A 21,876-nucleotide genomic window follows, 5' to 3' on the forward strand; every position below is an offset into this window, starting at 1 on the left:
TTAGAATACATTTTTGATCAAAAAGTACAAGCCCACTCGCCACGTCAAGGCCACCTATTCAGAGTGGGTCCCTAACGTCCCTAGCATAAAATGGTGTAGCACTGGGCGGCGACCACCACCGCCGCGACACCAGTGCCCATGGGGTGGAAACGACCCACTGGCAGAGCGGCCCCAATGCCACTCAAACCAGTCTATGGGTCGCACCTCCCTGTAGACACGGCGCCACGGCACCAACGGACGCCGCACAGCACCACACCAGTGTGAACAAGGTGTAATAGCTCACTTACCATGCTCTCCCAGTCAGACTGGGAGGCTGCTAGGAAAGAAATGGCCCTTGTGTAGCTAAATACTGCTTATATAGGGTTGGGCTGAGGGGGTGGGGAAGAGTGCAGCACATGTTCAAACAAAAAAAAAAAATTTATGAAGTGTGAACCAGCCTTAGACTGAAGAAAAAACCAAAACTTCTAGTTTTGCCTGCAATCTGAATCTAAGTTTCACCATTAAAGGGGTTGTTCAGGTTTTATTAACTTTCCCGTATTTTGTCAAGCTATGTCTTAACCTCTTAAGGACCCAGCCATTTTACACCTTAGGACCCGGCCATTTTTTGAACATCTGACCACTGTCACTTTAAACATTAATAACTCTGGAATGCTTTTAGTTATCAATCTGATCCCGAGATAGTTTTTTCGTGACATATTCTACTTTAACATAGTGGTAAAAAAATTTTGTAACTTGCATCCTTTCTTGGTGAAAAATGTGAAAATTTTATGAAAAATTTGAAAATTTAGCATTTTTCTAACTTTGAAGCTCTCTGTTTGTAAGGAAAATGGATATTCAAAATATTTTAATTTTTTTTTCACATATACAATATGTCTACTTTATGTTTGCATCATAAAATTGACAAGTTTTTACTTTTGGAAGACATCAGAGGGCTTCAAAGTTCAGCAGCAATTTTCCAATTTTTCACTAAATTTCCAAACTCACTATTTTTCAGGGACCAGTTCAGGTTTGAAGTGGATTTGAAGGGTCTTCATCTTAGAAATACCCCACAAATGACCCCATTATAAAAACTGCACCCCCCAAAGTATACAAAATGATATTCGGTCAGCCTTTTAACCCTTTAGGTGTTTCACAGGAATAGCAGGAAAGTGAAGGAGAAAATTCACAATCTTCATTTTTTACACTCGCATGTTCTTGTAGACCCAATTTTTGAATTTTTACAAGGGGTAAAAGGAGAAAATGTATACTTATATTTGTAGCCCAATTTCTCTCGAGTAAGCACATACCTCATATGTCTATGTAAAGTGTTCGACGGGCGCAGTAGAGGGCTCAGAACCGAAGGAGTGACAAGGGGATTTTGGAGAGTACGTTTTTCTGAAATGGTTTTTGGGGGGCATGTTGCATTTAGGAAGCCCCTATGGTGCCAGGAGAGCAAAAAATACCCACATGCCATACCATTTTAGAAACAAGAACCCTTGAGGAACGTAACAAGGAATAAAGTGAGCCTTAATACCCCACAGGTGTTTCACGACTTTTGCATATGTAAAAAAAATAAAATAAAATTTCACAAAAATGTGTGATTTCCCCCAAATTTCACATTTTTGCAAGGGTTAATAGCAAAAAATACCCCCCAAAATTTGAAACCCCATCTCTTCTGAGTATGGAGGTACCCCATAAGTTGACCTGAAGTGCACTACGAGCGAACTACAATGCTCAGAAGAGAAGGAGTCATATTTGGCTTTTTGAGAGCAAATTTTGCTCGGGGGGCACTTCGCATTTAGGAAGCCCATATGGTGCCAGGACAGCAAAATAAACCCCACATGGCATACCATTTTGGAAACTAGATCCCTTGAGGAACGTAACAAGGGGTACAGTGAGCATTTACCCCCACTGGTGTCTGTCAGATCTTTGGAACAGTGGGCTGTACAACATTTTTAATTTGCACAGCCCACTGTTCCAAAGATCTGTCAGACACCTGTGGGGTGTAAATTCTCACTGCACCCCTTATTACATTCCGTGAGGGGTGTAGTTTCCAAAATGGGGTCACATGTGGGGTTTAGTTTTTTTTGCGTTTGTCAAAACCGCTGTAACAATCAGCCACCCCTGTGCAAATCACCTCAAATGTACATGGCGCACTCTCCCTTCTGGGCCTTGTTGTGCGCCCCCAGAGCACTTTGCGCCCACATATGGGGTATCTCCGTACTCGGGAGAAATTGCATTACAAATTTTGGGGGCTTTTTTCCCTTTTACCTCTTGTCAAAATGAAAAGTATAGGGCAACACCAGCATGTTAGTGTAAAAAATGTATTTTTTTACACTAACATGCTGGTGTAGATCCCAACTTCACATTTTCATAAGGGGTGAAAGGAGAAAAAGCCCTCCAAAATTTGTTAGGCAATTTCTCCCGAGTACGGCGATACCCCATATGTGACCCTAAACTGTTGCCTTCAAATACGACAGGGCTCCAAAGTGAGAGCGCCATGCGCATTTGAGGCCAGAATTAGGGATTTGCATAGGGGTGGACATAGGGGTATTCTACGCCAGTGATTCCCAAACAGGGTGCCTCCAGCTGTTGCAAAACTGCCAGCATGCTTGGACAGTCAACGGCTGTCCAGCAATACTGGGAGCTGTTGTTTTGCAACAGCTGGAGGCTCCATTTTGGAAACAGTGGCGTACCAGACGTTTTTCATTTTTATTGGAGAGGGAGGGGGGCTGTGTAGGGGTATGTGTATATGTAGGGTTTTTTACTTTTTATTTTATTTTGTGTTAGTGTAGTGTAGTGTTTTTAGGGTACAGTCACATGGGCGGGGGGTTACAGCGAGTTTGAGCTGCCGCGCAAAATTTGCTGCATCGCAAACTTGCAGCCTGATACTCACTGTAAGTCCCTGCCCATGTGAATGTACCCTGTACATTCACAGGGGGGGACCTCCAGCTGTTGCAAAACTACAACTCCCAGCATGCACAGTCTATCAATGCATGCTGGTAGTTATAGTTTTGCAACAGCTGGAGGCACACGGGTTGGGAAACACTGAGTTGTTTCCCAACCAGTGTGCCACCAGTTGTTGCAAAACCACAACTCTCAGCATTCTCAAGCATGCTGGGAGTAGTAGTTGGCAACATCTTTAGAGCCAGATGTTGCCGAACTACAACTCCCAGCATGCTTGGAGTTGTAGTTTTGCAACATCTGGAGGACTACAGTTTGCAGACCACTAATACAGTGGTTCCCAATCTGTGCCCTTCCAGATGTTGCAAAACTACAACTCCCAGTATGCCAAAACTGTCCAGGCATGCTGGGAGTTGTAGTTCTGCAACATTTGAAGGGCCAGATGTTACAGAACTACAACTCCAAGCATGCCTGGACAGTAAGGGCATGCTGAGGATGTGTAGTTTTGCAACATCTGGAAGGACACAGTGGTCTCCAAACTGTGGACCTCCAGATGTTGCAAAACTGCAACTCCCAGCATGCCCAGACGCCAAGGGCTGTCTGGGCATGCTGGGAGTTGTAGTTTACAGGGTCCCAATACAGCAATGCATGTCGCTTTACGGCGAGGTGCATTGCTGTAAAGGGCCCGGCCGCGGCTGAAGATCTACTCACCTGTCGCCGCCGCCGCCGCCATCTTCCTTGCCGGGATCCGGGTCTTCAGGGACGAGGTAAGTACTGGGGCCGGTCCCCAGCACTCCCCCGTCCCCCGCAGCATCCTCCGGTCTTCCTCCCATCCTCTCCGGACTTTCAGGGGCCGGGCAGGACGGGAGGAAGTAACCGCCCCCCCCTGCGATTGGTCGGTTAGTTAACCGACAGATCGCAGGGAATAGGAGGAGGTGGCAGGCGTGCCACCTCGCTCCTATTCTTTAGCATGGTCCTGGCTGTCTGTGACAGCCGGGATCATGCGAAATTACCGGGCGGTCGGGTCCCAGAGACCCGATCAGCCCGGTATCGCCGCAGATCGCAAGGGCGATTTCCCTTGCGATTTGCGGCGATCGCCGACATGGGGGGCCTACATGGCCCCCCTCGGCGTTTGCCCTGGATGCCTGCTGAAGGATTTCAGCAGGCATCCGGTTCCGATCTCTGCCCGGCGCGCGGCAGAGACCGGAAAACGCCAGGGCGTATGGATACGCCCTGGGTCCTTAAGGCCCAGGGTGTGAGGGCGTATCCATACGCCCTGGGTCCTTAAGAGGTTAAAGGGGTACTCCCCTGCTAGACATCTTATCCCCTATCCAAAGGATAGGGGATAAGATGTCTGATTGCTGCGGTCGTCCCGCCGCTGGGGGCCCACACGATCTCTCGCAGCACTTGGCGTACTAAACAAACGCCGGGTTCCGGCGTCAGTGGTCGTGATGTTGCGGCCACGTCCCTCTTGATGCCACACAACACCCCCTCCATTCATGCCTATTGGAGGGAGCCTGACAGCTTACACACCCTCTCCCATACATATGAATGGAGGGGGCGTGGTGTGATGCCACAGGGGGCATGGCCGTGACGTCACAATCACGACCGCCCGCTCCAAGCATTGTGAACAAAATGTACCCCTTTAAGTGTTTTACTTGCCTTACATGTGTGTGGTGGATTTTTTATGATTTCAGGCTCAGCATTTCTCCAGTTCCTGGGTGACTGTTGTCTCAAACCTTTCCCAGGATCCTGTTCGGCTCAACAGCTGATCCCAGGAGGCTTGGCTTCCTCTTGTCTTCTCTGACAAGCCAGTCCCCTGATGACATGTGTGGTGCAGCTGTATGTGCCACCGCCCCTATGATCAGCTGTTGTCTCGGGCCGTACAGGATCCTGGGAAAGGCTCCAGACAACAGTTATCCATAGACGGGAGAAATGCTGAACCTGGAGGGACCAAGAAATCACAAAAAAGGGGTCGATCCACCCCACACGTGTAAGACCAGTAAAGCACCTAATGCTAAAAGACTGCTAAGGCAGGCTCAAGCCATTTACAAGTAACAATAAGTGTGCTGCCTTAGAAAAGTCTTTCATCAATATAAAGCGCACTCCTGATTAGCAAAAATATTAAAACAATCTTTATTAAAGGGGTTATCCACCATAAAGTGATTTTAGTCCGTACCTCTCAGACCATAATGGACATGCTTAGGAAGGATCTGTGCTTGGCTTGGGGCTAAATGGCTTTGTTGTGAGATTACCATAATGCGGCGGCAAATATCAGAGGAATTGCGAGACTACCATGAAACACAGGTACAGACACTATATTATGAACTAAACTAACTTCACAGTACCTGTAGCATAGTCGAATAAAAAAAATCCACAAACATTACATACAGGATGTACATAGTATTAAAAGCAATTAAAAAGCTCCTGCCGAGCTTATGCCAAAAGCACTTAAAGTGGATCTGTCGTTAACAAAAATCGTTTTATATAATGTAGATAATACCATTATCTGTATATTTGTAATATACATAGGTTAAAGAGGTTATCCAGGAAAAAAACTTTTTTTTATATATCAATTGGCTCCAGAAAGTTAAATAGATTTGTAAATCTGTTTATGAGCTTCTGAAGTTAGGTTGTCTTTTTCTGTCTAAGTGCTCTCTGATGACACGTGTCTCGGGAACCGCCAAGTTTAGAAGCAAATACCCATAGCAAACCTATTCTACTCTGTGCAGTTCCCGAGACAAGCAGAGATGTCAGCAGAGAGCACTGTTGCCAGACAGAAAACATCAACTCAACTTCAGCAGCTGATAATTATTGAAAGGATTAAGATTTTTAATAAAAGTAATTTACAAATCTATTTAACTTTCTGGACCCAGTTGATATTAAAAAAAAAAAGTTTTTTCCTGGAATACCCCTTTAAAGCAGGACTAGCAGGGCTCTGAACATTGAGGACAAGCAGGGCTCTGTGAACTGAGGACAAGCAGGGCTCTGTACACTGAGGACAAGCAGGGCTCTGTACACTGTGGACAAGCAGGGCTCTGTGCACTGAGGACAAGCAGGGCTCTGTGCAGTGAGGCCAGGCACGGCTCTTTGAACTAAGGACAAGCAGGGCTCTGTACACTGAGGACAAGCAGGGCTCTGTACACTGAGGACAAGCAGGGCTCTGTACACTGTGGACAAGCAGGGCTCTGTGCACTGAGGACAAGCAGGGCTCTGTGCAGTGAGGGCAGGCAGGGCTCTTTGAACTAAGGACAAGCAGGGCTCTGTACACTGAGGACAAGCAGGGCTCTGTACACTGAGGACACGCAGGGCTCTGTACACTAAAGACAAGCAAGGCTCTGTACACTGAGGACAAGCAAGGCTCTGTGTAGTGAGGACAGGCAGGACTCTGTACACCAAGGACAAGCAGGGCTCTGTACACTGAGGACAAGCAGGGCTCTGTACACTGAGGACAAGCATGGCTCTGTACACTGAGGACAAGCAGGGCTCTGTACACTGAGGACAAGCAGGGGTCTTTGCACTAAGGATAAGCCGGACTCTGTGCAGTAAGGCTCTGTGATGCTCCCGGCTCACACATCAGGATGATTGACAAGCCAGAAGCCTGCACAAAGTCCTGCTTGTCTTGCCCTTAATTCCTGAATTTGGACTCCTCATAGAGACACACAGGCAATAGCTGCAAGGACAGCATTTTTTGTCACCTAAAAATATACAAATTTTTTACGAATGTATATTACAAACTATACACATAATGGTATTATCTACACTATATAAAACATTTTTGTTAACGACAGGTATACTTTAGGAGATAACTTGGCATCATAGACAGGATAGTGACAAGTTAATAAAACTTGAATAACCCCTTAAAGTTGATCCCAATCCTTTAGATGTATAAAAAGGACCCTTTTCAGTGAAGCTCTGTGCAGCTGTCAATCAAACTCTGTGCAGACTAGAGGTAGGTTGCAGGTGTCCCTGGCAGGGGACAGACCCAAAGCCGACTCATTCTTCAGTGCTTTACCGGGATGAAAAAGACAAGTTCTGTAGGAGTACTGTGATAACTTTTTATTTCCAATGTACAGATGGTATACACGGGCATAACAAGTTTTACAGTTTTTTAGGTGCACAGGACAATGCGTTTCCAGAGGGGATTCCTCTCTTCGTCAGGTCTTCTGAGAGGAAACCCCTCTGGAAACGCATTTTCCTGTGCACCTAAAAAACTGTGAAACTTGTATTGCCTGTGTATACCATCTGTACATTGGAAATAAAAAGTTATCACAGTAATCCTACGGAACTTGTCTTTTTCATCCCGGTGAAGCACTGAAGAACGAGACGGCTTTGGGTTCCTCCCCTGCCAGGGACACGCTCAACCTGCCTCTAGCCAGCATTCCCGACCGCTGCCAGCAGTACCGACGGACAGCGGGTCCCAGAACCTCGCTGTACACCACCCAAAACGCATCCCGCAGTTGTGCCTGTACATTGCACAACCACAATAGGTGAGCGTCATTTCTGTTAATCTTTGCGATCGCACTAAATTTAAAAAAAAAGATAACAGCACTATCAGAGCACCATCTCTGTTCCCTCTTTTTTCTACATACCCCCCTATAAGCTCTGTGTAGAGAAACACTTCCTGAGTTTGGACTCCTGCCAGGCCGGGTGGAGAGTGAACTCACTGTATTCATTGTGGCAGGGAACAGAACAGAGCCCCCTGGTGGCCGTTTTTTCTATTACATTTTAAACATATTTATGTTGATAATTTTAAAAGCAAGTGAATGGGAAAGTGTCTGCTAATTACACAAGGAACACTATATTAAAAGTGTTATTTGGTGACAGGTACTCTTTAACTAACTGTCCCTGTAATATTGCCACAAAAATGCTATTACACCATCTAAAACTAGACATGATTCCGCAACATAATTCAGAATAGACTTGACTATTGTCAGAACAGCTTTTATAAAACGTTAAATTCCCCAATGTTGGCAGGAATCAGAATTGTAACCAGTAAAATGCCAGACACCATTACAGAGAGCTAATGGACCTCATTAAAGGGGTTGTCAGGTAAAAAAAAAAAATTATATTGTCCCCAGCTTGTCTAATAAAATAACAAAAATTTTAACTCCCCTTCCCTGCTTCCTTGTAGCCTCTGGTATCAGGTGGTCCTGTCCACAGATGGTGACTCTACTGTCCCCGAAGCTGCAGAGCTGGCTAAGGTGGGACACCATCTACAGCTGTGATATCATGTCTACAGTTCCGGTCAACTCCATGAGGCAGCGCAGCCTACAAGGGAGTCTGCCTCCTGGAGTTTTTTTTAGTAATGCTGGGGACAATTGTAAAATAAGAAATATCACTGGACAAAAGTCAGTAGGGTCCGTCAGATGCTGTTGGTGTCTATTGTTCAAATAATGAACCCAGTCTAAATGAAAAGCAAAGACATAGTGTAAATGTTCCCTTCTTTCCCTTTAGACTACTGTAGTAATACAGGTTTTGTTATTATTTTATCGATGTTAGTTTAAATATGATTGAACACTTACATTGTGGCTTATAGAATTAATTGGTCAATATAAATGTAAATTATAATAAAATGTCCCAGAATGCCAAATAAATTTTTGTCTGTTTTGCCATTACCATTTATTATTATTGACTCACAGAATATTGATGCAACCCCTCAATAATAATCATACCTGACAAATCATCATTGAGTCTAGTGAGGGCTTTTGTAATATTTTCTTAGAATAAATACATTTCCCTGCTATGATGTTACCGGTATGATGGATGATTTAATTTTTTTATTTTTTTTTCTTCAGCGTCACATTAAAAGGATTGCCATCAGGCTCGGACTTCCCAGAAGGAGATCATAAAATCCAGTACACGGTATACGACAGAGCTGAGAACAAAGCGTCATGTAAATTTACTGTGAAAGTCAGAGGTATGTAAACTTATGATTGTATGGGACCAAATCTTCATCCTTGCCCTCATGGGACTTACATGTGGGTTTGAAAGTTCCTATTCTGTAAGGCTTTATGCAAATGGTCAAGCTGTGAACTAAGGAGCAGCAGGCACTATGAGTGCCACCACTGTATAATGCCCCTTCATGGAACTATATTTTGTAGTATATTGTAGGTACATGATCACATACACGCTATGGTTGCTGTATTGCAGTTACAGCGAAATATTTCACTTGTACCTAGGGTCAGGAAAAACATTTTGAATTTTATTTTCTTCATGTTGAGTTTGAGAAAGTGGAAAGAGAAGAAGGAAGATATAGCTGAAAGACAATCTGGGATTTTGGATAGGAGGGAGGAGACATCTAGACTAAGGAGGTAGGTCTGAGTGCCGTCAGCATAAAAGTGGTACTTGTAGCCATGGTATTCTATAATCTGTCCCAGGCCAAGGGTATAGATAGATAAGAGTATGGGCCCCTGGACAGTACCTTAGGAATCTAACAGCAAGAGGGCGAGGTGAGGAGCTGGTGTGTGTGGGAGACACTGAATGTACGGTTGGTAATGTATGAGGAGATGCAGAAGAAGGCTTAAGTTGTGATGCCAAGGGATGAAAGAGGTTGTAGCATGAGGGAGTGGTTGACTGTATCAAAGGAAGAAGAGAGGTCAAGGACAAGTGTAAAATATTGGTGTGAGGTTTTGGCAGTCAGCAGATCATTGACCACCTTATTTAGGGTGATTTTGTTAGGCCGAGAGTGGTGAGGACAAAGACCAGGTTGCAGGTGGTCAAAGAGTGAGTTTGATCAGAAGTGGGAGGACAGTTCAAGAAATTTTGTTCACAGAGTTTTAGAGGGGAGAAGCGAGATGAGGGTGGTGGCTGGACAAAAAGAATGGGTTAAGAGATGGCTATTTTAGTATATGAGAGAGAGGTGGATTAGGGCAGGGATAAATACTGTAGTCAGGTTGGGAATGAGGTGGGATGGGATTGAGTCAAGTGCACAAAATGTGAAGGGAGAAATAGAAAGTAACACCGAAGAGATGAGTTATGGAGAAAGAGTGAAGATGGGTTGTGGGGACTGTAAGATAAAGCTTTCTCTGATGATGTCGATCTTGTGTTCAAAGTATGTAGTAAAATCGTCTGCTGAGATGAGAGATGTGGGAGTGGTGGGGGATCAGAGAAGGAAGTGAAAGGTGCCTTGGGTTGTGGAAAAAGAGAAGACATGACAGTGATTAGTTCTGTTTAGCAGAAGTGAGTGCAGACTTGAATGTGAGGAGTGTATATTTGTATGCTGTGAAGAATTTTTGGAGTGGGTTTTCTTCCAGTACCGCTCTGCAGCCCTAGAGGCTTGTCTCGGTTGTTTTGTCACTTGTGCCAGGGCTATCTATTGTTATGTTGAGTTCTGTTGTATGGTAGAGGGACAACTGAGTCAAGGGCTGAGGTGACTGTGGTTAATAGAATGTAGTAGATCGTGGAGAGTGGTAGAAGAGGTGGGAGAGTGTGTTGATGTTGAGATGTTTGAGGTTCCTATTAGGGTGGGCAGGGTTTTGGAATGGGAGGGGGTAGTTGAAGAGAAGAGAGAATAGAATGTGAGGCGGTCATGGTCAGATATGTGAAGAGGGGTGTTTGAGAGGTTCGATATTAGGCTGAGGGGGACATTAAGGGGGGGAGCATAAGGTCTGCTCCAATTACTTTTCTCTAGAAAATGCCAGGAATAAGAAAGGATTTCTTGTAATCTACATGTCAAACAATCCCTGCATATATCTTGAACCAAATACAACCTGACACCTTATCCATAAGCCTTATCTATGAAACAATTTGCTTGTCTCTCTGTCTTTCTACTAAGTAAGGCGCTGTGCTAAGCTGAATGCTCCAGAGAATGGATACGTAAAATGTTCAGGCGTGGGAGACAACTATGGTGCAACCTGTGACTATTTTTGCATGGGGGGTTACGAACTACAAGGAAGCCCAGCTCGTGTGTGCCAGTTCAATTCAGAGTGGTCAGGCTCGGAGCCCACGTGTTCCTGTAAGTATTTGTTTTCATGTTTACACTGTGGACCATAATGAAATGTATTAATTTGCTCAATTCTATCTTATATTAGTAATTTAGATTGCATTTATGTTTTGTGGAAAGTGTGGACATTAGATTGTAGAGTAAAAGGTAAGGGGGGAAACGAAGTGGTGAACAACTAATAAAAGATACATAGTTATAAATAGAGGTAGTTTTATTAGAAAAAAAAAAGTAAAATAATCTTCCTGCTTTCCATTTGTAACCAGCTGTTTTAGCCCATATTAACAATGTAGTATTTCAGGTGGCAGGCTCAGGCAGAACCACTCGAAAATGCGCCGTCAATGCATTTTCGAGCAAATTCTGTAGAAATAATTGACATGTCCTGAGGAGTGGAGCCGGTGAACCTGTAGTGGGAGGACATTGTATGCTAGAGTATATAACAGGTCCTGGAGAGGGGTATTGAAAGGGGTAACTTGTAAAAGACTGTTTGTAAAAGTACAGGTAGCAATGTATAGTCTAGAAAAATGTTTTAGCCCCAACAACTTTGGTTGGTTGCCCACAACCTGGCCATAGGCCATTATAGACTCAGACAGAGGGAAAAGGTATTGTGTCTACAGGTGATGACACCAGGGAATAACTCGTATGGGGTTAGTGTCAGAGATAAGGATTGTAGAGAAAAGGCCCAGATTTATCAAACTGTGCTAAAGAAAAAGTGGAGTGATTTTCCCACAGCAACCAATCACAGCTCAGCTAACGAGCTCTGGTAAAATGAAAGCTGAACTGTGATTGGTTGCTGTGGGAAAATCACTCTATTTTTTCTAGTTTGATAAATCTGGGCCAAAGTGATTGACAGAATGTGCTGTGAGCCATAATTGTTGTATTCTTTAGGATGTGGTACCCCAATTCTAAGGACCAGACTGTATCGGCCACAAAGTGGTCAGGGACCAAACTCTGGTTTGGTAACAAAAGTTATCCCGCATACACATTCAATGTTCACATCTGTGGGTCTCCAGGACCAGTTATTGGGAAAAGTAATGGCCTAGTGGTCACAAGGACTCTCAGGGCTGCAGAGGTAAGGTCTGCTGCAACCTTGAGCATATCAGCTAGGTCGGGCATGCTGTGGTAGGGAGTATCCTCTCTCCCAGAGGCTCAAGTCGAGCCATTTAAGATGATTTACCCTCTAAGAGTGAGAGAAACCATAAAGCTGTGCACCTCTGCTAGAAACTATAACCATTGTGCCTATGTGTCACTTAAAATGACATTAACTTCTAAAAGTGTAGTGCTTCGCTGTATTGTACAGTCATAGGGGGAGATTTATCAAAACCTGCCCGAAGGAAAAGTTGCTGAGTTGCCCATAGCAACCAATCAGATCGCTTCTTTAATTTCTAAAGAGGCCTGTGAAAAATGAAAGAAGTGATCTGATTGGTTGCTATGGGCAACTCAGCAACTTTTCCTCTGGGCAGGTTTTGATAAATCTCCCCATACAGTATACATATTGCTGTTCAGGGTCAAACAGTATGGTGCCAAAATAACATTTGCATATACTGTAGTTACCTCAACAAGAATGCTTTAATAGCTAGCTGTCACTTAAAAAAAAAAAAAAAGATAACAGATCATAACAGGAAAGGCTGGAGAGGACAATCAATAGCTGAGGCAGGACATCCTTAAAGTTATGGGCTGGGTGGGCATCACTACCTATGTGTCGAGAGGACATCAGGAAACATCCAGCAACGGCGGCCGGTGTGATAAAGTTCACTGCGAGACCATAGTAAACTGCGAGACATGAGTTACACACATGCGTTGGAGTCACTGGGAGAAATATATCAAAATCTGTCTAGTGTAAAAGTGGTGCAATTGCCCATAGCATCCAATCCGATTGCTTCTTTCATTTTTAAGAGACCTTCTTATTGGTTGCTATGGGCAACTGCACCAACTTTCCTTGACACAGGTTTTGATAAATTTTCCCCACTGTCATTGCTTTTCGCAGGATTCTTTGCAGTTTCAGGCTATATCCTATAACATTGTGACATTGTATCACAGTATATTAAAGCAGACTGCATGCATCCATATATATATATATATATATATATATATATATATATACATATGTGGTGCCCAATTATGGGGGTACTGCGTGCAGGGTGTTTGAATATGATCGTGATGCCAGAGCACTGTTAACCTACATGGTCCAAGAATAGGGCAGATTCTCCTAGGCCAGGCGCAGGATAAGAAATACACCAATGCCAGTTTAGGGATAACTGTCTTTCCTGAGGCAGGAGTAGATGTTACAATCCTCACAGAGTAGATTAGAGTAGAGGAGATGCAGAGTAACCCTTAAGAGCCCTGTGGACTTGCTGTGACTTGTAGTATTGTACACCCACTTGACTTTACTTGTTGCAGGCTTGGGACTTTTGGCTTAATTCTGAGGCCTCCCACACTGACTAGGGATCCGATAGTGTCCAATTAACGCTACAGCACCAGGATATGAACTAGCACTGTGTGGCCCATCGACTCACTTGCTCTTGTGCTCATAGTTAGGAATTTCCAACTCCTCCTAGGCAGGGAACACTTGCTTGAAGATTTTTTTAGGCTTCCCTTGAATCACCTCATACTCTTACTGTCTCTTCTCCACACTGCAGTTCACACTAATCTCTGCACTCCACACACACACACACACACACACACACACACACACTCTACTCCACTTAACACTCAATAACTCCTCCCCCCTACACTATATATGGCCTAGCTAGGGGGCCTTCCATTGGGCACTCCGTACATGGGTACTCTGCATCAAAAGTATATTTTTATGTTTAATTTCATTTTTGAAAACCCACCACTAGAGGTTTCCCTACATGTCCCGGCTGCTAGTCTCTTATTGATTTCGGACTCATGCTGACCTGGCATGAGTCCAAACTCAGATTGTAGCCGGGACACGTGACTGCTGCTCCCTGCCTGTCAATCAGGCAGCTCAGCTCTTGCTCTCACCCCCACTGACCACTTGTGGCTGCCCCCCCGGACAAAATCCCCCCCCCCCCACTGTCTCACTCATACACTGCCCTATCCAAGCCCCCAGAAACCCCCCGCTCTCGCACTCCACTCCCACTGAACTCCGCTGCTCGCTGACAGTCCCTGCGGCTGTGACCCCATCTCTCCGCTCACAGCCGTGGGCACTGTGACAGCCAATATCCTTCTGCCGGCAGCTCACACTTTGTGAGCAAGAATAATGGTAAGATACAGAGCTTTTAAAAAAAAAAAAAAAGTAAGGGCAGGGAGGGAGTTAGGTGTAGTTAGGGAACATAGCCTGAGTTAGTTTAGAAAAGTTTATTTAATGACAGGTACTCTTTAAAGTGGTAATAACACCATTTAATATACCAGCAAATCTACAGCAGCCGTAGGTCTGATTGGAAAGGTACACCTAGGGTTAGCTTCACATTGGTGTAATACAAATATGCAAGTCCCAGCTTGACTATGGGTCTGATGACCCAAACTGACAGCTTTCAGTCCGGGTCATCAAACCAGTGGATTGGCCAGGAATTGCGGCTGTAATGTAGAGACGCACAAATGTGTCTGTATTCTGCATGCGTGAAGCTGGCCTATAGCTGTGATGAGAATACTGGGTTTTATACAGAATAAAATGCTATACACGGTATGCTAAATATTTTTTGGTTAACTTGTTAGAAGAACCGTAGGATGTTTTACCACACAATGTACATTGCTGCTACTGGCAAGAGTAGTCACGTTGTGTTCCCTAGAGGCTAATAGGATTAAGTATGGAAATGTAGCCAGTCAACCGATACAGTGCAGTATGTCCACACTAGTTATTCAGGATTCAGTTACATTATTCATTTACATTCCTAATAGTATTGATATTTTGTAAGCAGTTTTTGTTATTTATAAAAAAATTTTGTCATAAAATTCATTTCTGGAAATAATAAATATATACAGCATGGTGTCTATATGGTTTGATACAGGTTACAGCATTTTGATATTGTTTTTGTTTTTCCATACAGTTATGAATATTAATGTGGGATTAAGAAATGCGGTCGAATTTTTGGATCAGTTTTATGAAAAACGAAGAATTATAGTTATATCCACACCTAGTGCGGCGGATTTTTACTACAGGTTACAAGTGGGAACTCTTCAGGTACTGAGAGAAAATGCTATGTTATGTTCGTTCACAGGTTGTCATGGTAGATTGTATTATCTTTCGTAATCTAATGTATCTAATGTATTCACTAGCCATATAGCTTTAGACAAGTGTTTTCCAAACAAAGTGCCTCCAGCTGTGGCAAAACTACAACTCCCAGCATGCCCAGACAGCCAACGGCTGTCTGGGCATGCTGGGAGTTGTAGTTTTGCCACAGCTGGAGACGAACTATTTGGAAAACACTGCTTTAGACTCAATCAGTGATTTCCTTTGCTCCCATTTCTACCTCAAAGAAGCTGAATGTTGAGCAGTTAACCAATTTTTTATTCTTAATTCTGGTTTAGATTTGTTGAGTGCATTGCTTGGCCCAATGCCACATGTATGTTCAGGCTGTTATTTGTCTACCATTCATACCATATAAGTCATAGTACTTAAAGGGTACCTCTCATGATCTTGTTACATTTTATAATCCTCCCAGTCCACTGCCCCCATCATGATAAACCACCCCTGCCTTTATTTTTATTGTTTTTTAGTTTTCTACCTTGATATTGCTCTGTATTTTCTGCTCAGTCTCAGTCAGATTCACAGACTGGGAAGGGGCGTTCCCCAGCAGGTGTGAAATCATCTGAAGCAACTCAGGGGAGAACTTCCTCCCTCACTCTGCTACACACAGCCCAGAGCAGTTCAGTGGGAGATGAGCTATGATTGGCTAAGGCTGCAAACATCCCCCTTAGCATTTCCTGATTTTGGACTTCTGCCAGGCCAGCAGGAGTCCAAAGTCTGAGCAAAAGATGAGGGAAAACGTCCTCTGGACAAGTAGGGAGACATCTAGTGGCAGCTTTTTTAAACACAAATAAAACATAGAAAACTTCATTTTTTTTTTTAACAATGTACAGTACATTGGAAAGATTTTTTAATTACCATAAGGAGTGCAATAGCTAAAATGAGTTTTAATGAGAGTACCCATTTAAGTGATGAGACATTTGTGACAAGGCCCACAACTTTACATGAAACCTATAGTACTGCCAACCCCTTAAAGAGTTTTCTGGAAAGATTTTTTTTTTTTTTCAAATGAACTGGTGCCAGGAAGTTATACACATTTGTAAATTACATCTATTTAAAAATCTTAATCCTTTCAGTACTTATCAGCTGCTGTATGCTCCAGAGGAAGTTGTTTAGTTCTTTCCAGTCTGATCACAGTGCTCTCTGCTGCCACCTTTATATGTGTCAGGAACTGTCTGGAGCATCAGAGGCTTGCAATGGGGATGTGCTCTTACCCTGAATAGCTCCTAACATGGACAAAGATGGCAGCAGAGACTGTTTAACTCTGGCATCAGTTGATTTAAAAGCTTATTTTTCTACTGGAGTACCCCTTTAAATAGATATTGATATACATTTCTGTCAGGCAATAGCATAAAGAAGAGTGTTTAAAATTCAGCAAATTTATCATGATAAATTGCCAAAATGTATTGAAGATTTATGCACCCCATGGCAATATTCATATGTCTCCCCGCATTGTACTTATCATTTTGGAATACTGTGTTAGTTAGCTATTTTTGTGTTACCTTTGTATAAGTTTAGTGTTTTTTCTTCTTCTAGCAAGCTCAGTGTGGCTTGGACTTAAGACATGTGACAATCATTGAATTATTTGGTGTATATCCAACGTACATTGGAAGAATAGGACGCAGGCTGCTCCCTCCAGCATTAGGACTACAGCTAAGGTATGCAGAATTGAATGTGTGTCTATCAGACTTGACAAGCTTAAAGGGGTACTCCGCCCTAGACATCTTATCCCCTATCCAAAGGATAGGGATAAGATGTCTGATCACGGGGATCCCGCCGCTGGGGACCCCCCACAATCTCCGTGCTGCACCAGGCACTCGTTTAGAGCGTCGGGTTCAGCGCCGGAGGCTTGTGACATCACGGCCACGCCCCTCAATGAAAGTCTATGGGAGGTGGTGTGATGGCCGCTCCGTGCACTGGATGTCTGTCCTTTGGATAGAGGATAAGATGTCTAGGGGCGGAGTACCCCTTTAAAGGGGTTGTGCGCTGCCCTGCCTTTCAGAGCTCCGCTCACAGCGTCCAGAAGTTCATTACTCTGAACGCTGTGTGCGGGCTGCCATGTTAGCTGCCGCCCCCTCGTGACGTCATGCCCGGCCCCTCGTGGAGTCACGCCCGCCCCCTCAACGAAAGTCTATGGGAAGGGGGCGTGACAGCGGTCGCGCCCCCTTCCCATAGACTTTCATTGAGGGGGCGGGCGTGAGGGCACGAGGGGCCGGGCGTGACGTCACGAGGGGGCGGACGCTAACACGGAAGCCCGCACACAGCGTTCGGAGTAATGAACTTACGGACGCTGCGAGCGGAGCTCCGAAAGGCAGGGCAGCGCACAATCCCTTTAAGCAGAAACAAATAAGCAATGACTTGAGTCCCAGGCTTGAATGGTGCAATTTAGTTGCATTTGTCAAAAAGTTGCAAAATCAGTATAACATGTAATAAATGTTCAACTTTGTAACAATAACAAGGACTTATACAAGGCGTAAGGGATACACCACTAAAGATATTTAGCTGTGAAAAAATATTTTAATAAAAAAAAAAAAAGCTGGAAAAAAATCAATCATTCAGCAGTTTTACATGAAAAACTGCTGTTTTAATACCAAAAAATATGGTAAAAATAAATTTTGTGAATGTGGCCTTATGGTCAAATTGTCCCCGAATGTCTCTGCAACCACAATCACACAGATTACTTTTTGTATATCTGTCAAACATAAAAGCTGTAGAAGATGTCACTGCAATATTGTAGTGTTGTGTTAGCACTGGTGCCCTTTGTATTATGACTAATTCTTTCTGATGACTGTATTACCTAATTAACTGATGTTCTAACCCATCCGTATCAGTTTGTTACTCCTCTTATTTTGTTTCCTATTTATTATGATTATGTGTTTTCCTGATGCTCCCAAAATATCTCATATTTAATTACTGAAATTAAATATTATCAAGGGGATCGGGTGTGGAGTAAGCTCTCTTGATGGTTGTGAATCATCCATGCTGTTTAAATTATTGAAATTTTAATATTTTAATAAGACAAAATAAAGAATACTGGTGACTGTATAAAAAATATTTTGATGTCTATATTAACTTTTTGGATACATTTTTCTTTTACAGTTTTTTTTTTCTATTTACTTAGGTTAAATGCTTCTCATGTATTCTTTCACATTTCTTAATGTTAAAGGGGTACACCAGTGGAAAACTTTTTTTTTTTAATCAACTGGTGCCAGAAAGTTAAACAGATTTGTAAATTACTTCTATTAAAAAAAAATCTTTACCCTTCCAGTACCTTTTATGAGCTATATGCTACAGAGAAAATTCTATACTTTTTGAATTTCTTTTTTGTCTTGTCCACAGTGCTCTCTGCTGATACCTGCTGCCCATATCAGGAACTGTCCAGTGCAGGAGAAAATCCCCATTGCAAACCTATGCTGCTCTGGACAGTTCCTGATACGGGCAGCAGGTGTCAGCAGAGAGCACTGTGGACAAGACAAAAAAGAAATTCAATAAGTATAGAATTTTTTTCGGTAGCATACCGCTGATAAAAAGTACTGGAAGGGAATATTTTTTTTATAGAAGTCATTTACAAATCTGTTTAACTTTCTGGCACCAGTTGATTTAAAAAAAAAAAGTTTTCCACCGGAGTACCCCTTTAAGAATGTTTCATGGGGAGAACAGAATAATAGATATACACCAAAATGAAAAAAGGTATTATTATTAAATTATGTTGATGAACGCTGAGCACAACTTTACAAATAATGTTTAGTATAAAAATAACTAAACTCTCCACCACAAATGCAAAATTTGTAAAAGGGCCATTTAGTCCAGAAACAATTAATTTTAAATAGTGTGCAATCCCTGGGGTTGGCAGCTGTTGTTGTGCAGCACATCCCCCTGCTTACCTCGGCCAAGCTGCATGCAGACTCCATGGCATCTTTCTCTATAAAGGCTAAGCGTGTGCTTGGGCTCTTTTTTTAATGGTCTGTTTGAGTCATTATTCTTCCGGTCCTCCTCCAATCCCTGCCAGGTGCAACCTATATTTGAGCACTCCACCCTTCTTGTGGTGCCTAAGCAATTTTGTGGTTTCTGCTAGCAAACGTGTTCTGCTCTGCTGTGTTCTGGACCCAAGATTGTTACCTAATTCTGCCTCTATCTGATCCTGCTGTACCTGGCTGATTCTCCAGTGCATGACCCAGACTGTCAACCATACCTTTGTCTTCTGAGTTAACTAAACACCACCTGGATGCTCCTGAGCTATTCAGCTCTGCTACCAACCCCAAGTCAGACTGTAACGGACTCTGTTTGCTACACTACACCATCAGCTTGCCCTTTCTGACTGCATCACCAGTGCTTGGTGTTCTTTCCTGTCAGGCCAGCTGCCGCTTAACTGAAACCACTCTTTCGGTAACGACCTGGAATCTTCCCTGCAACTGAAGTCCAGCTTGCGCATGCAGGAATGGAATATGGGTTGAAAGCCAGTAGTATACTTAGAATCCACTCCCAAGTGTGGCCCAAAGCCAAATCGGTAAGTGACACAGCAGGGGTCACCCATGGGGTGTTACATAGTGCTGGTCAAATTTGAATTGTTTACAGGCCCAGGTGGCTTTATGGACAAATTTTTTAAAACATTTCTGGAACCTCTGTCTGATTTTTATTCTATATCCCACTTTGACTCCTTTTCCAATTGCCTTCACGGCCCAAACCAGGAAAGATCTCTAATCTTTTAATAGTAATCACCTAATTTCCCTGTTAAACGTGGATCTAAAAATCTATTCCAAACTTCTGGATAATCAAATAAATAATATTATCCCTTCTCTCAAACAGCCTGACCAAGTGGGGTCTGTTACTGGGTGGGAAGTCAGGAATACTACCAGTAAAACGCTGGATATCAAGCATTGCATATGCTCCCAGAAGATTTAATTAACAATATATTTTTATAATTCGGACATTTCCGCACGCGGCGATACCATATATGTTTATTTTTATTTACACTGTGTTTTTTTTTATGGGAAAAGGGGGGTGATTCAAACTTTTAATAGGGAAGGGGTTAAATGATATTTATTCACTTTTTTTTCTTCACTTTTTTTTGCAGTGCTATAGGTTCCATAGGGACCTATAACACTGCACACACTGATCTTTCACATTGATCACTGGTTTCTCATAAGAAACCAGTGATCGATGATTCTGCCGCTTGACAGCTCATGCCTGGATCTCAGGCACTGAGCAGTCAATCGGCGATCGTACAGCGAGGAGGCAGGTATCCCGCGGCTATCCCGAACAGCCCACTGAGCTAACCGGCATGGTTTCAGTTTCACTTTAGACTAAGGGTTAAATAGCGCACGGCACAGCGATCAATGCCGCGCGCTATTAGCCACGGGTCCCGGCCGTTGTTAGAGGCCGGCCCGACCGCTATGACGCGGGGCCACGCCGTGGCCCCGCGTTATAGATCGGGAGCGGACACATGACGTTCCAGTACGTCATGTGTCCTTAAGGGGTTAAACTGACAAGGAGCCCAAAATAGCAGAAAAACGCCAAAAGAATTAAAAAATAACGTAACGTCAAGTGGATACGGCATTTTGCAGTTCCCTATTGACTTGCAGCTAACATCTGGCCACAGCGTTTTTTCACATAAAAAAAAAACACTAAGTGGCAGAATGGGAGTTTTTATTGGCGTTTTTGAAAAAAAAAAGTGGAAACCTAGCCAAATACTGGCACTTTATCAATCCCCTGCTGCTTGATTAAAGGTTAATGGTTTCCTATCAGACTTCCTATTTGTAATGCCACACGACAAGAGAGTCGTCTGTCCCCACTGTTGTATGTTCTGGTAATGGAACATTTGCTAGCGTTGAACAGGGTAGACCCCAATATCCACGGTGGGGTTGTTGGTGGTGGGGAATACAAATGCTCTGCCTTTGGGGATGACCTTTTTATTTATATTGATCTAATTGACTAATCCTTTAGTTTCTCTGCACTCCCTGATGGCCTGCATGTCAAAGTTTGGGTCTAACTTCAAAATAATCATTTATTTTTTTTTTTTTAAATCTGAGGCACTGAATCTTTCATTGCCAGGACACATAGTAGATTCCCTACACTCCTCCTTTCCCCTTACATGGCCATTGCATGGCATTTACTAGTTGGGAATGAAAATTCTTCTTCCAGCTGTTTAGTTTCAATTACTCTCTGCTACTGGCCCAGTTCTGCACAGTCCAGAGAGCCATGGACCTGGTCCCCCACTGTCCATGACTTTGTCCCCCTGTCCTGTTCTACACACCCCACCCTAGTCACATTGCTCCCTAATTTACCCCTTCTTCTGATCACAGATCACTCAGCATTTCCACCGGGATTATCCTCAGTTCTTCTTGTCTAACTTTTTATAGTTCCACCATGTCATAGCTGGAGATTTTCTGAAGCCTATTCATTCCTTATTAAGTGACTGGCCGTTGTCTCATCATGCTCCTTTTGTATACCTCCAGGTACAATATTTTTACTTCTCCCTATCAGGGCTGGCCAATTTCCATTGCTCGCGTATGCCTTTTGAACAACTGTGTTTAGCAAAATATGGTGGGAATGTCCTAGACTTGCACCATTTTGGAAGCCAGCCCTTAAAGGGGTACTCCGTAAAAAACTAATTTTTTTAAATGTATTGGTGCCAGAAAGTTAAACAGATTTGTAAATTACTTCTATTTAAAAACCATAACCCTTCTAGTGCTATATGCTCCACAGGAAGTTCTTTTCTTTTTAAATTTATTTTCTGTATGACCATAGTGCTCTCTGCTGACACCTCTGTCTGTCTCTGGAACTTTCCAGAGCAGGAGCAAATCCCCTTAGCAAACCTATCCTGTTCTGGACAGTTCCT

At 43.3% G+C, this 21,876-nt stretch overlaps 1 protein-coding gene across 3 annotated transcripts in view; it reads left to right on the plus strand.

Moving 5' to 3' along the window:
• SRPX (sushi repeat containing protein X-linked) overlaps nucleotides 1-21,876 on the plus strand; it is a 146,611-nt gene that overhangs the window by 119,213 nt on the left and 5,522 nt on the right. For all 3 annotated transcript variants that reach the window (XM_056558919.1, XM_056558920.1, XM_056558921.1), the window contains 4 exons: nucleotides 8,682-8,803; nucleotides 10,661-10,840; nucleotides 14,839-14,972; nucleotides 16,575-16,696. In XM_056558919.1, coding sequence (XP_056414894.1) covers nucleotides 8,682-8,803; nucleotides 10,661-10,840; nucleotides 14,839-14,972; nucleotides 16,575-16,696 — 558 coding nt within the window. The remainder of the gene's footprint in view (nucleotides 1-8,681; nucleotides 8,804-10,660; nucleotides 10,841-14,838; nucleotides 14,973-16,574; nucleotides 16,697-21,876) is intronic.

Source organism: Hyla sarda, chromosome 2 (genome assembly GCF_029499605.1).
Source record: "Hyla sarda isolate aHylSar1 chromosome 2, aHylSar1.hap1, whole genome shotgun sequence".
Taxonomy (NCBI): domain Eukaryota; kingdom Metazoa; phylum Chordata; class Amphibia; order Anura; family Hylidae; genus Hyla; species Hyla sarda.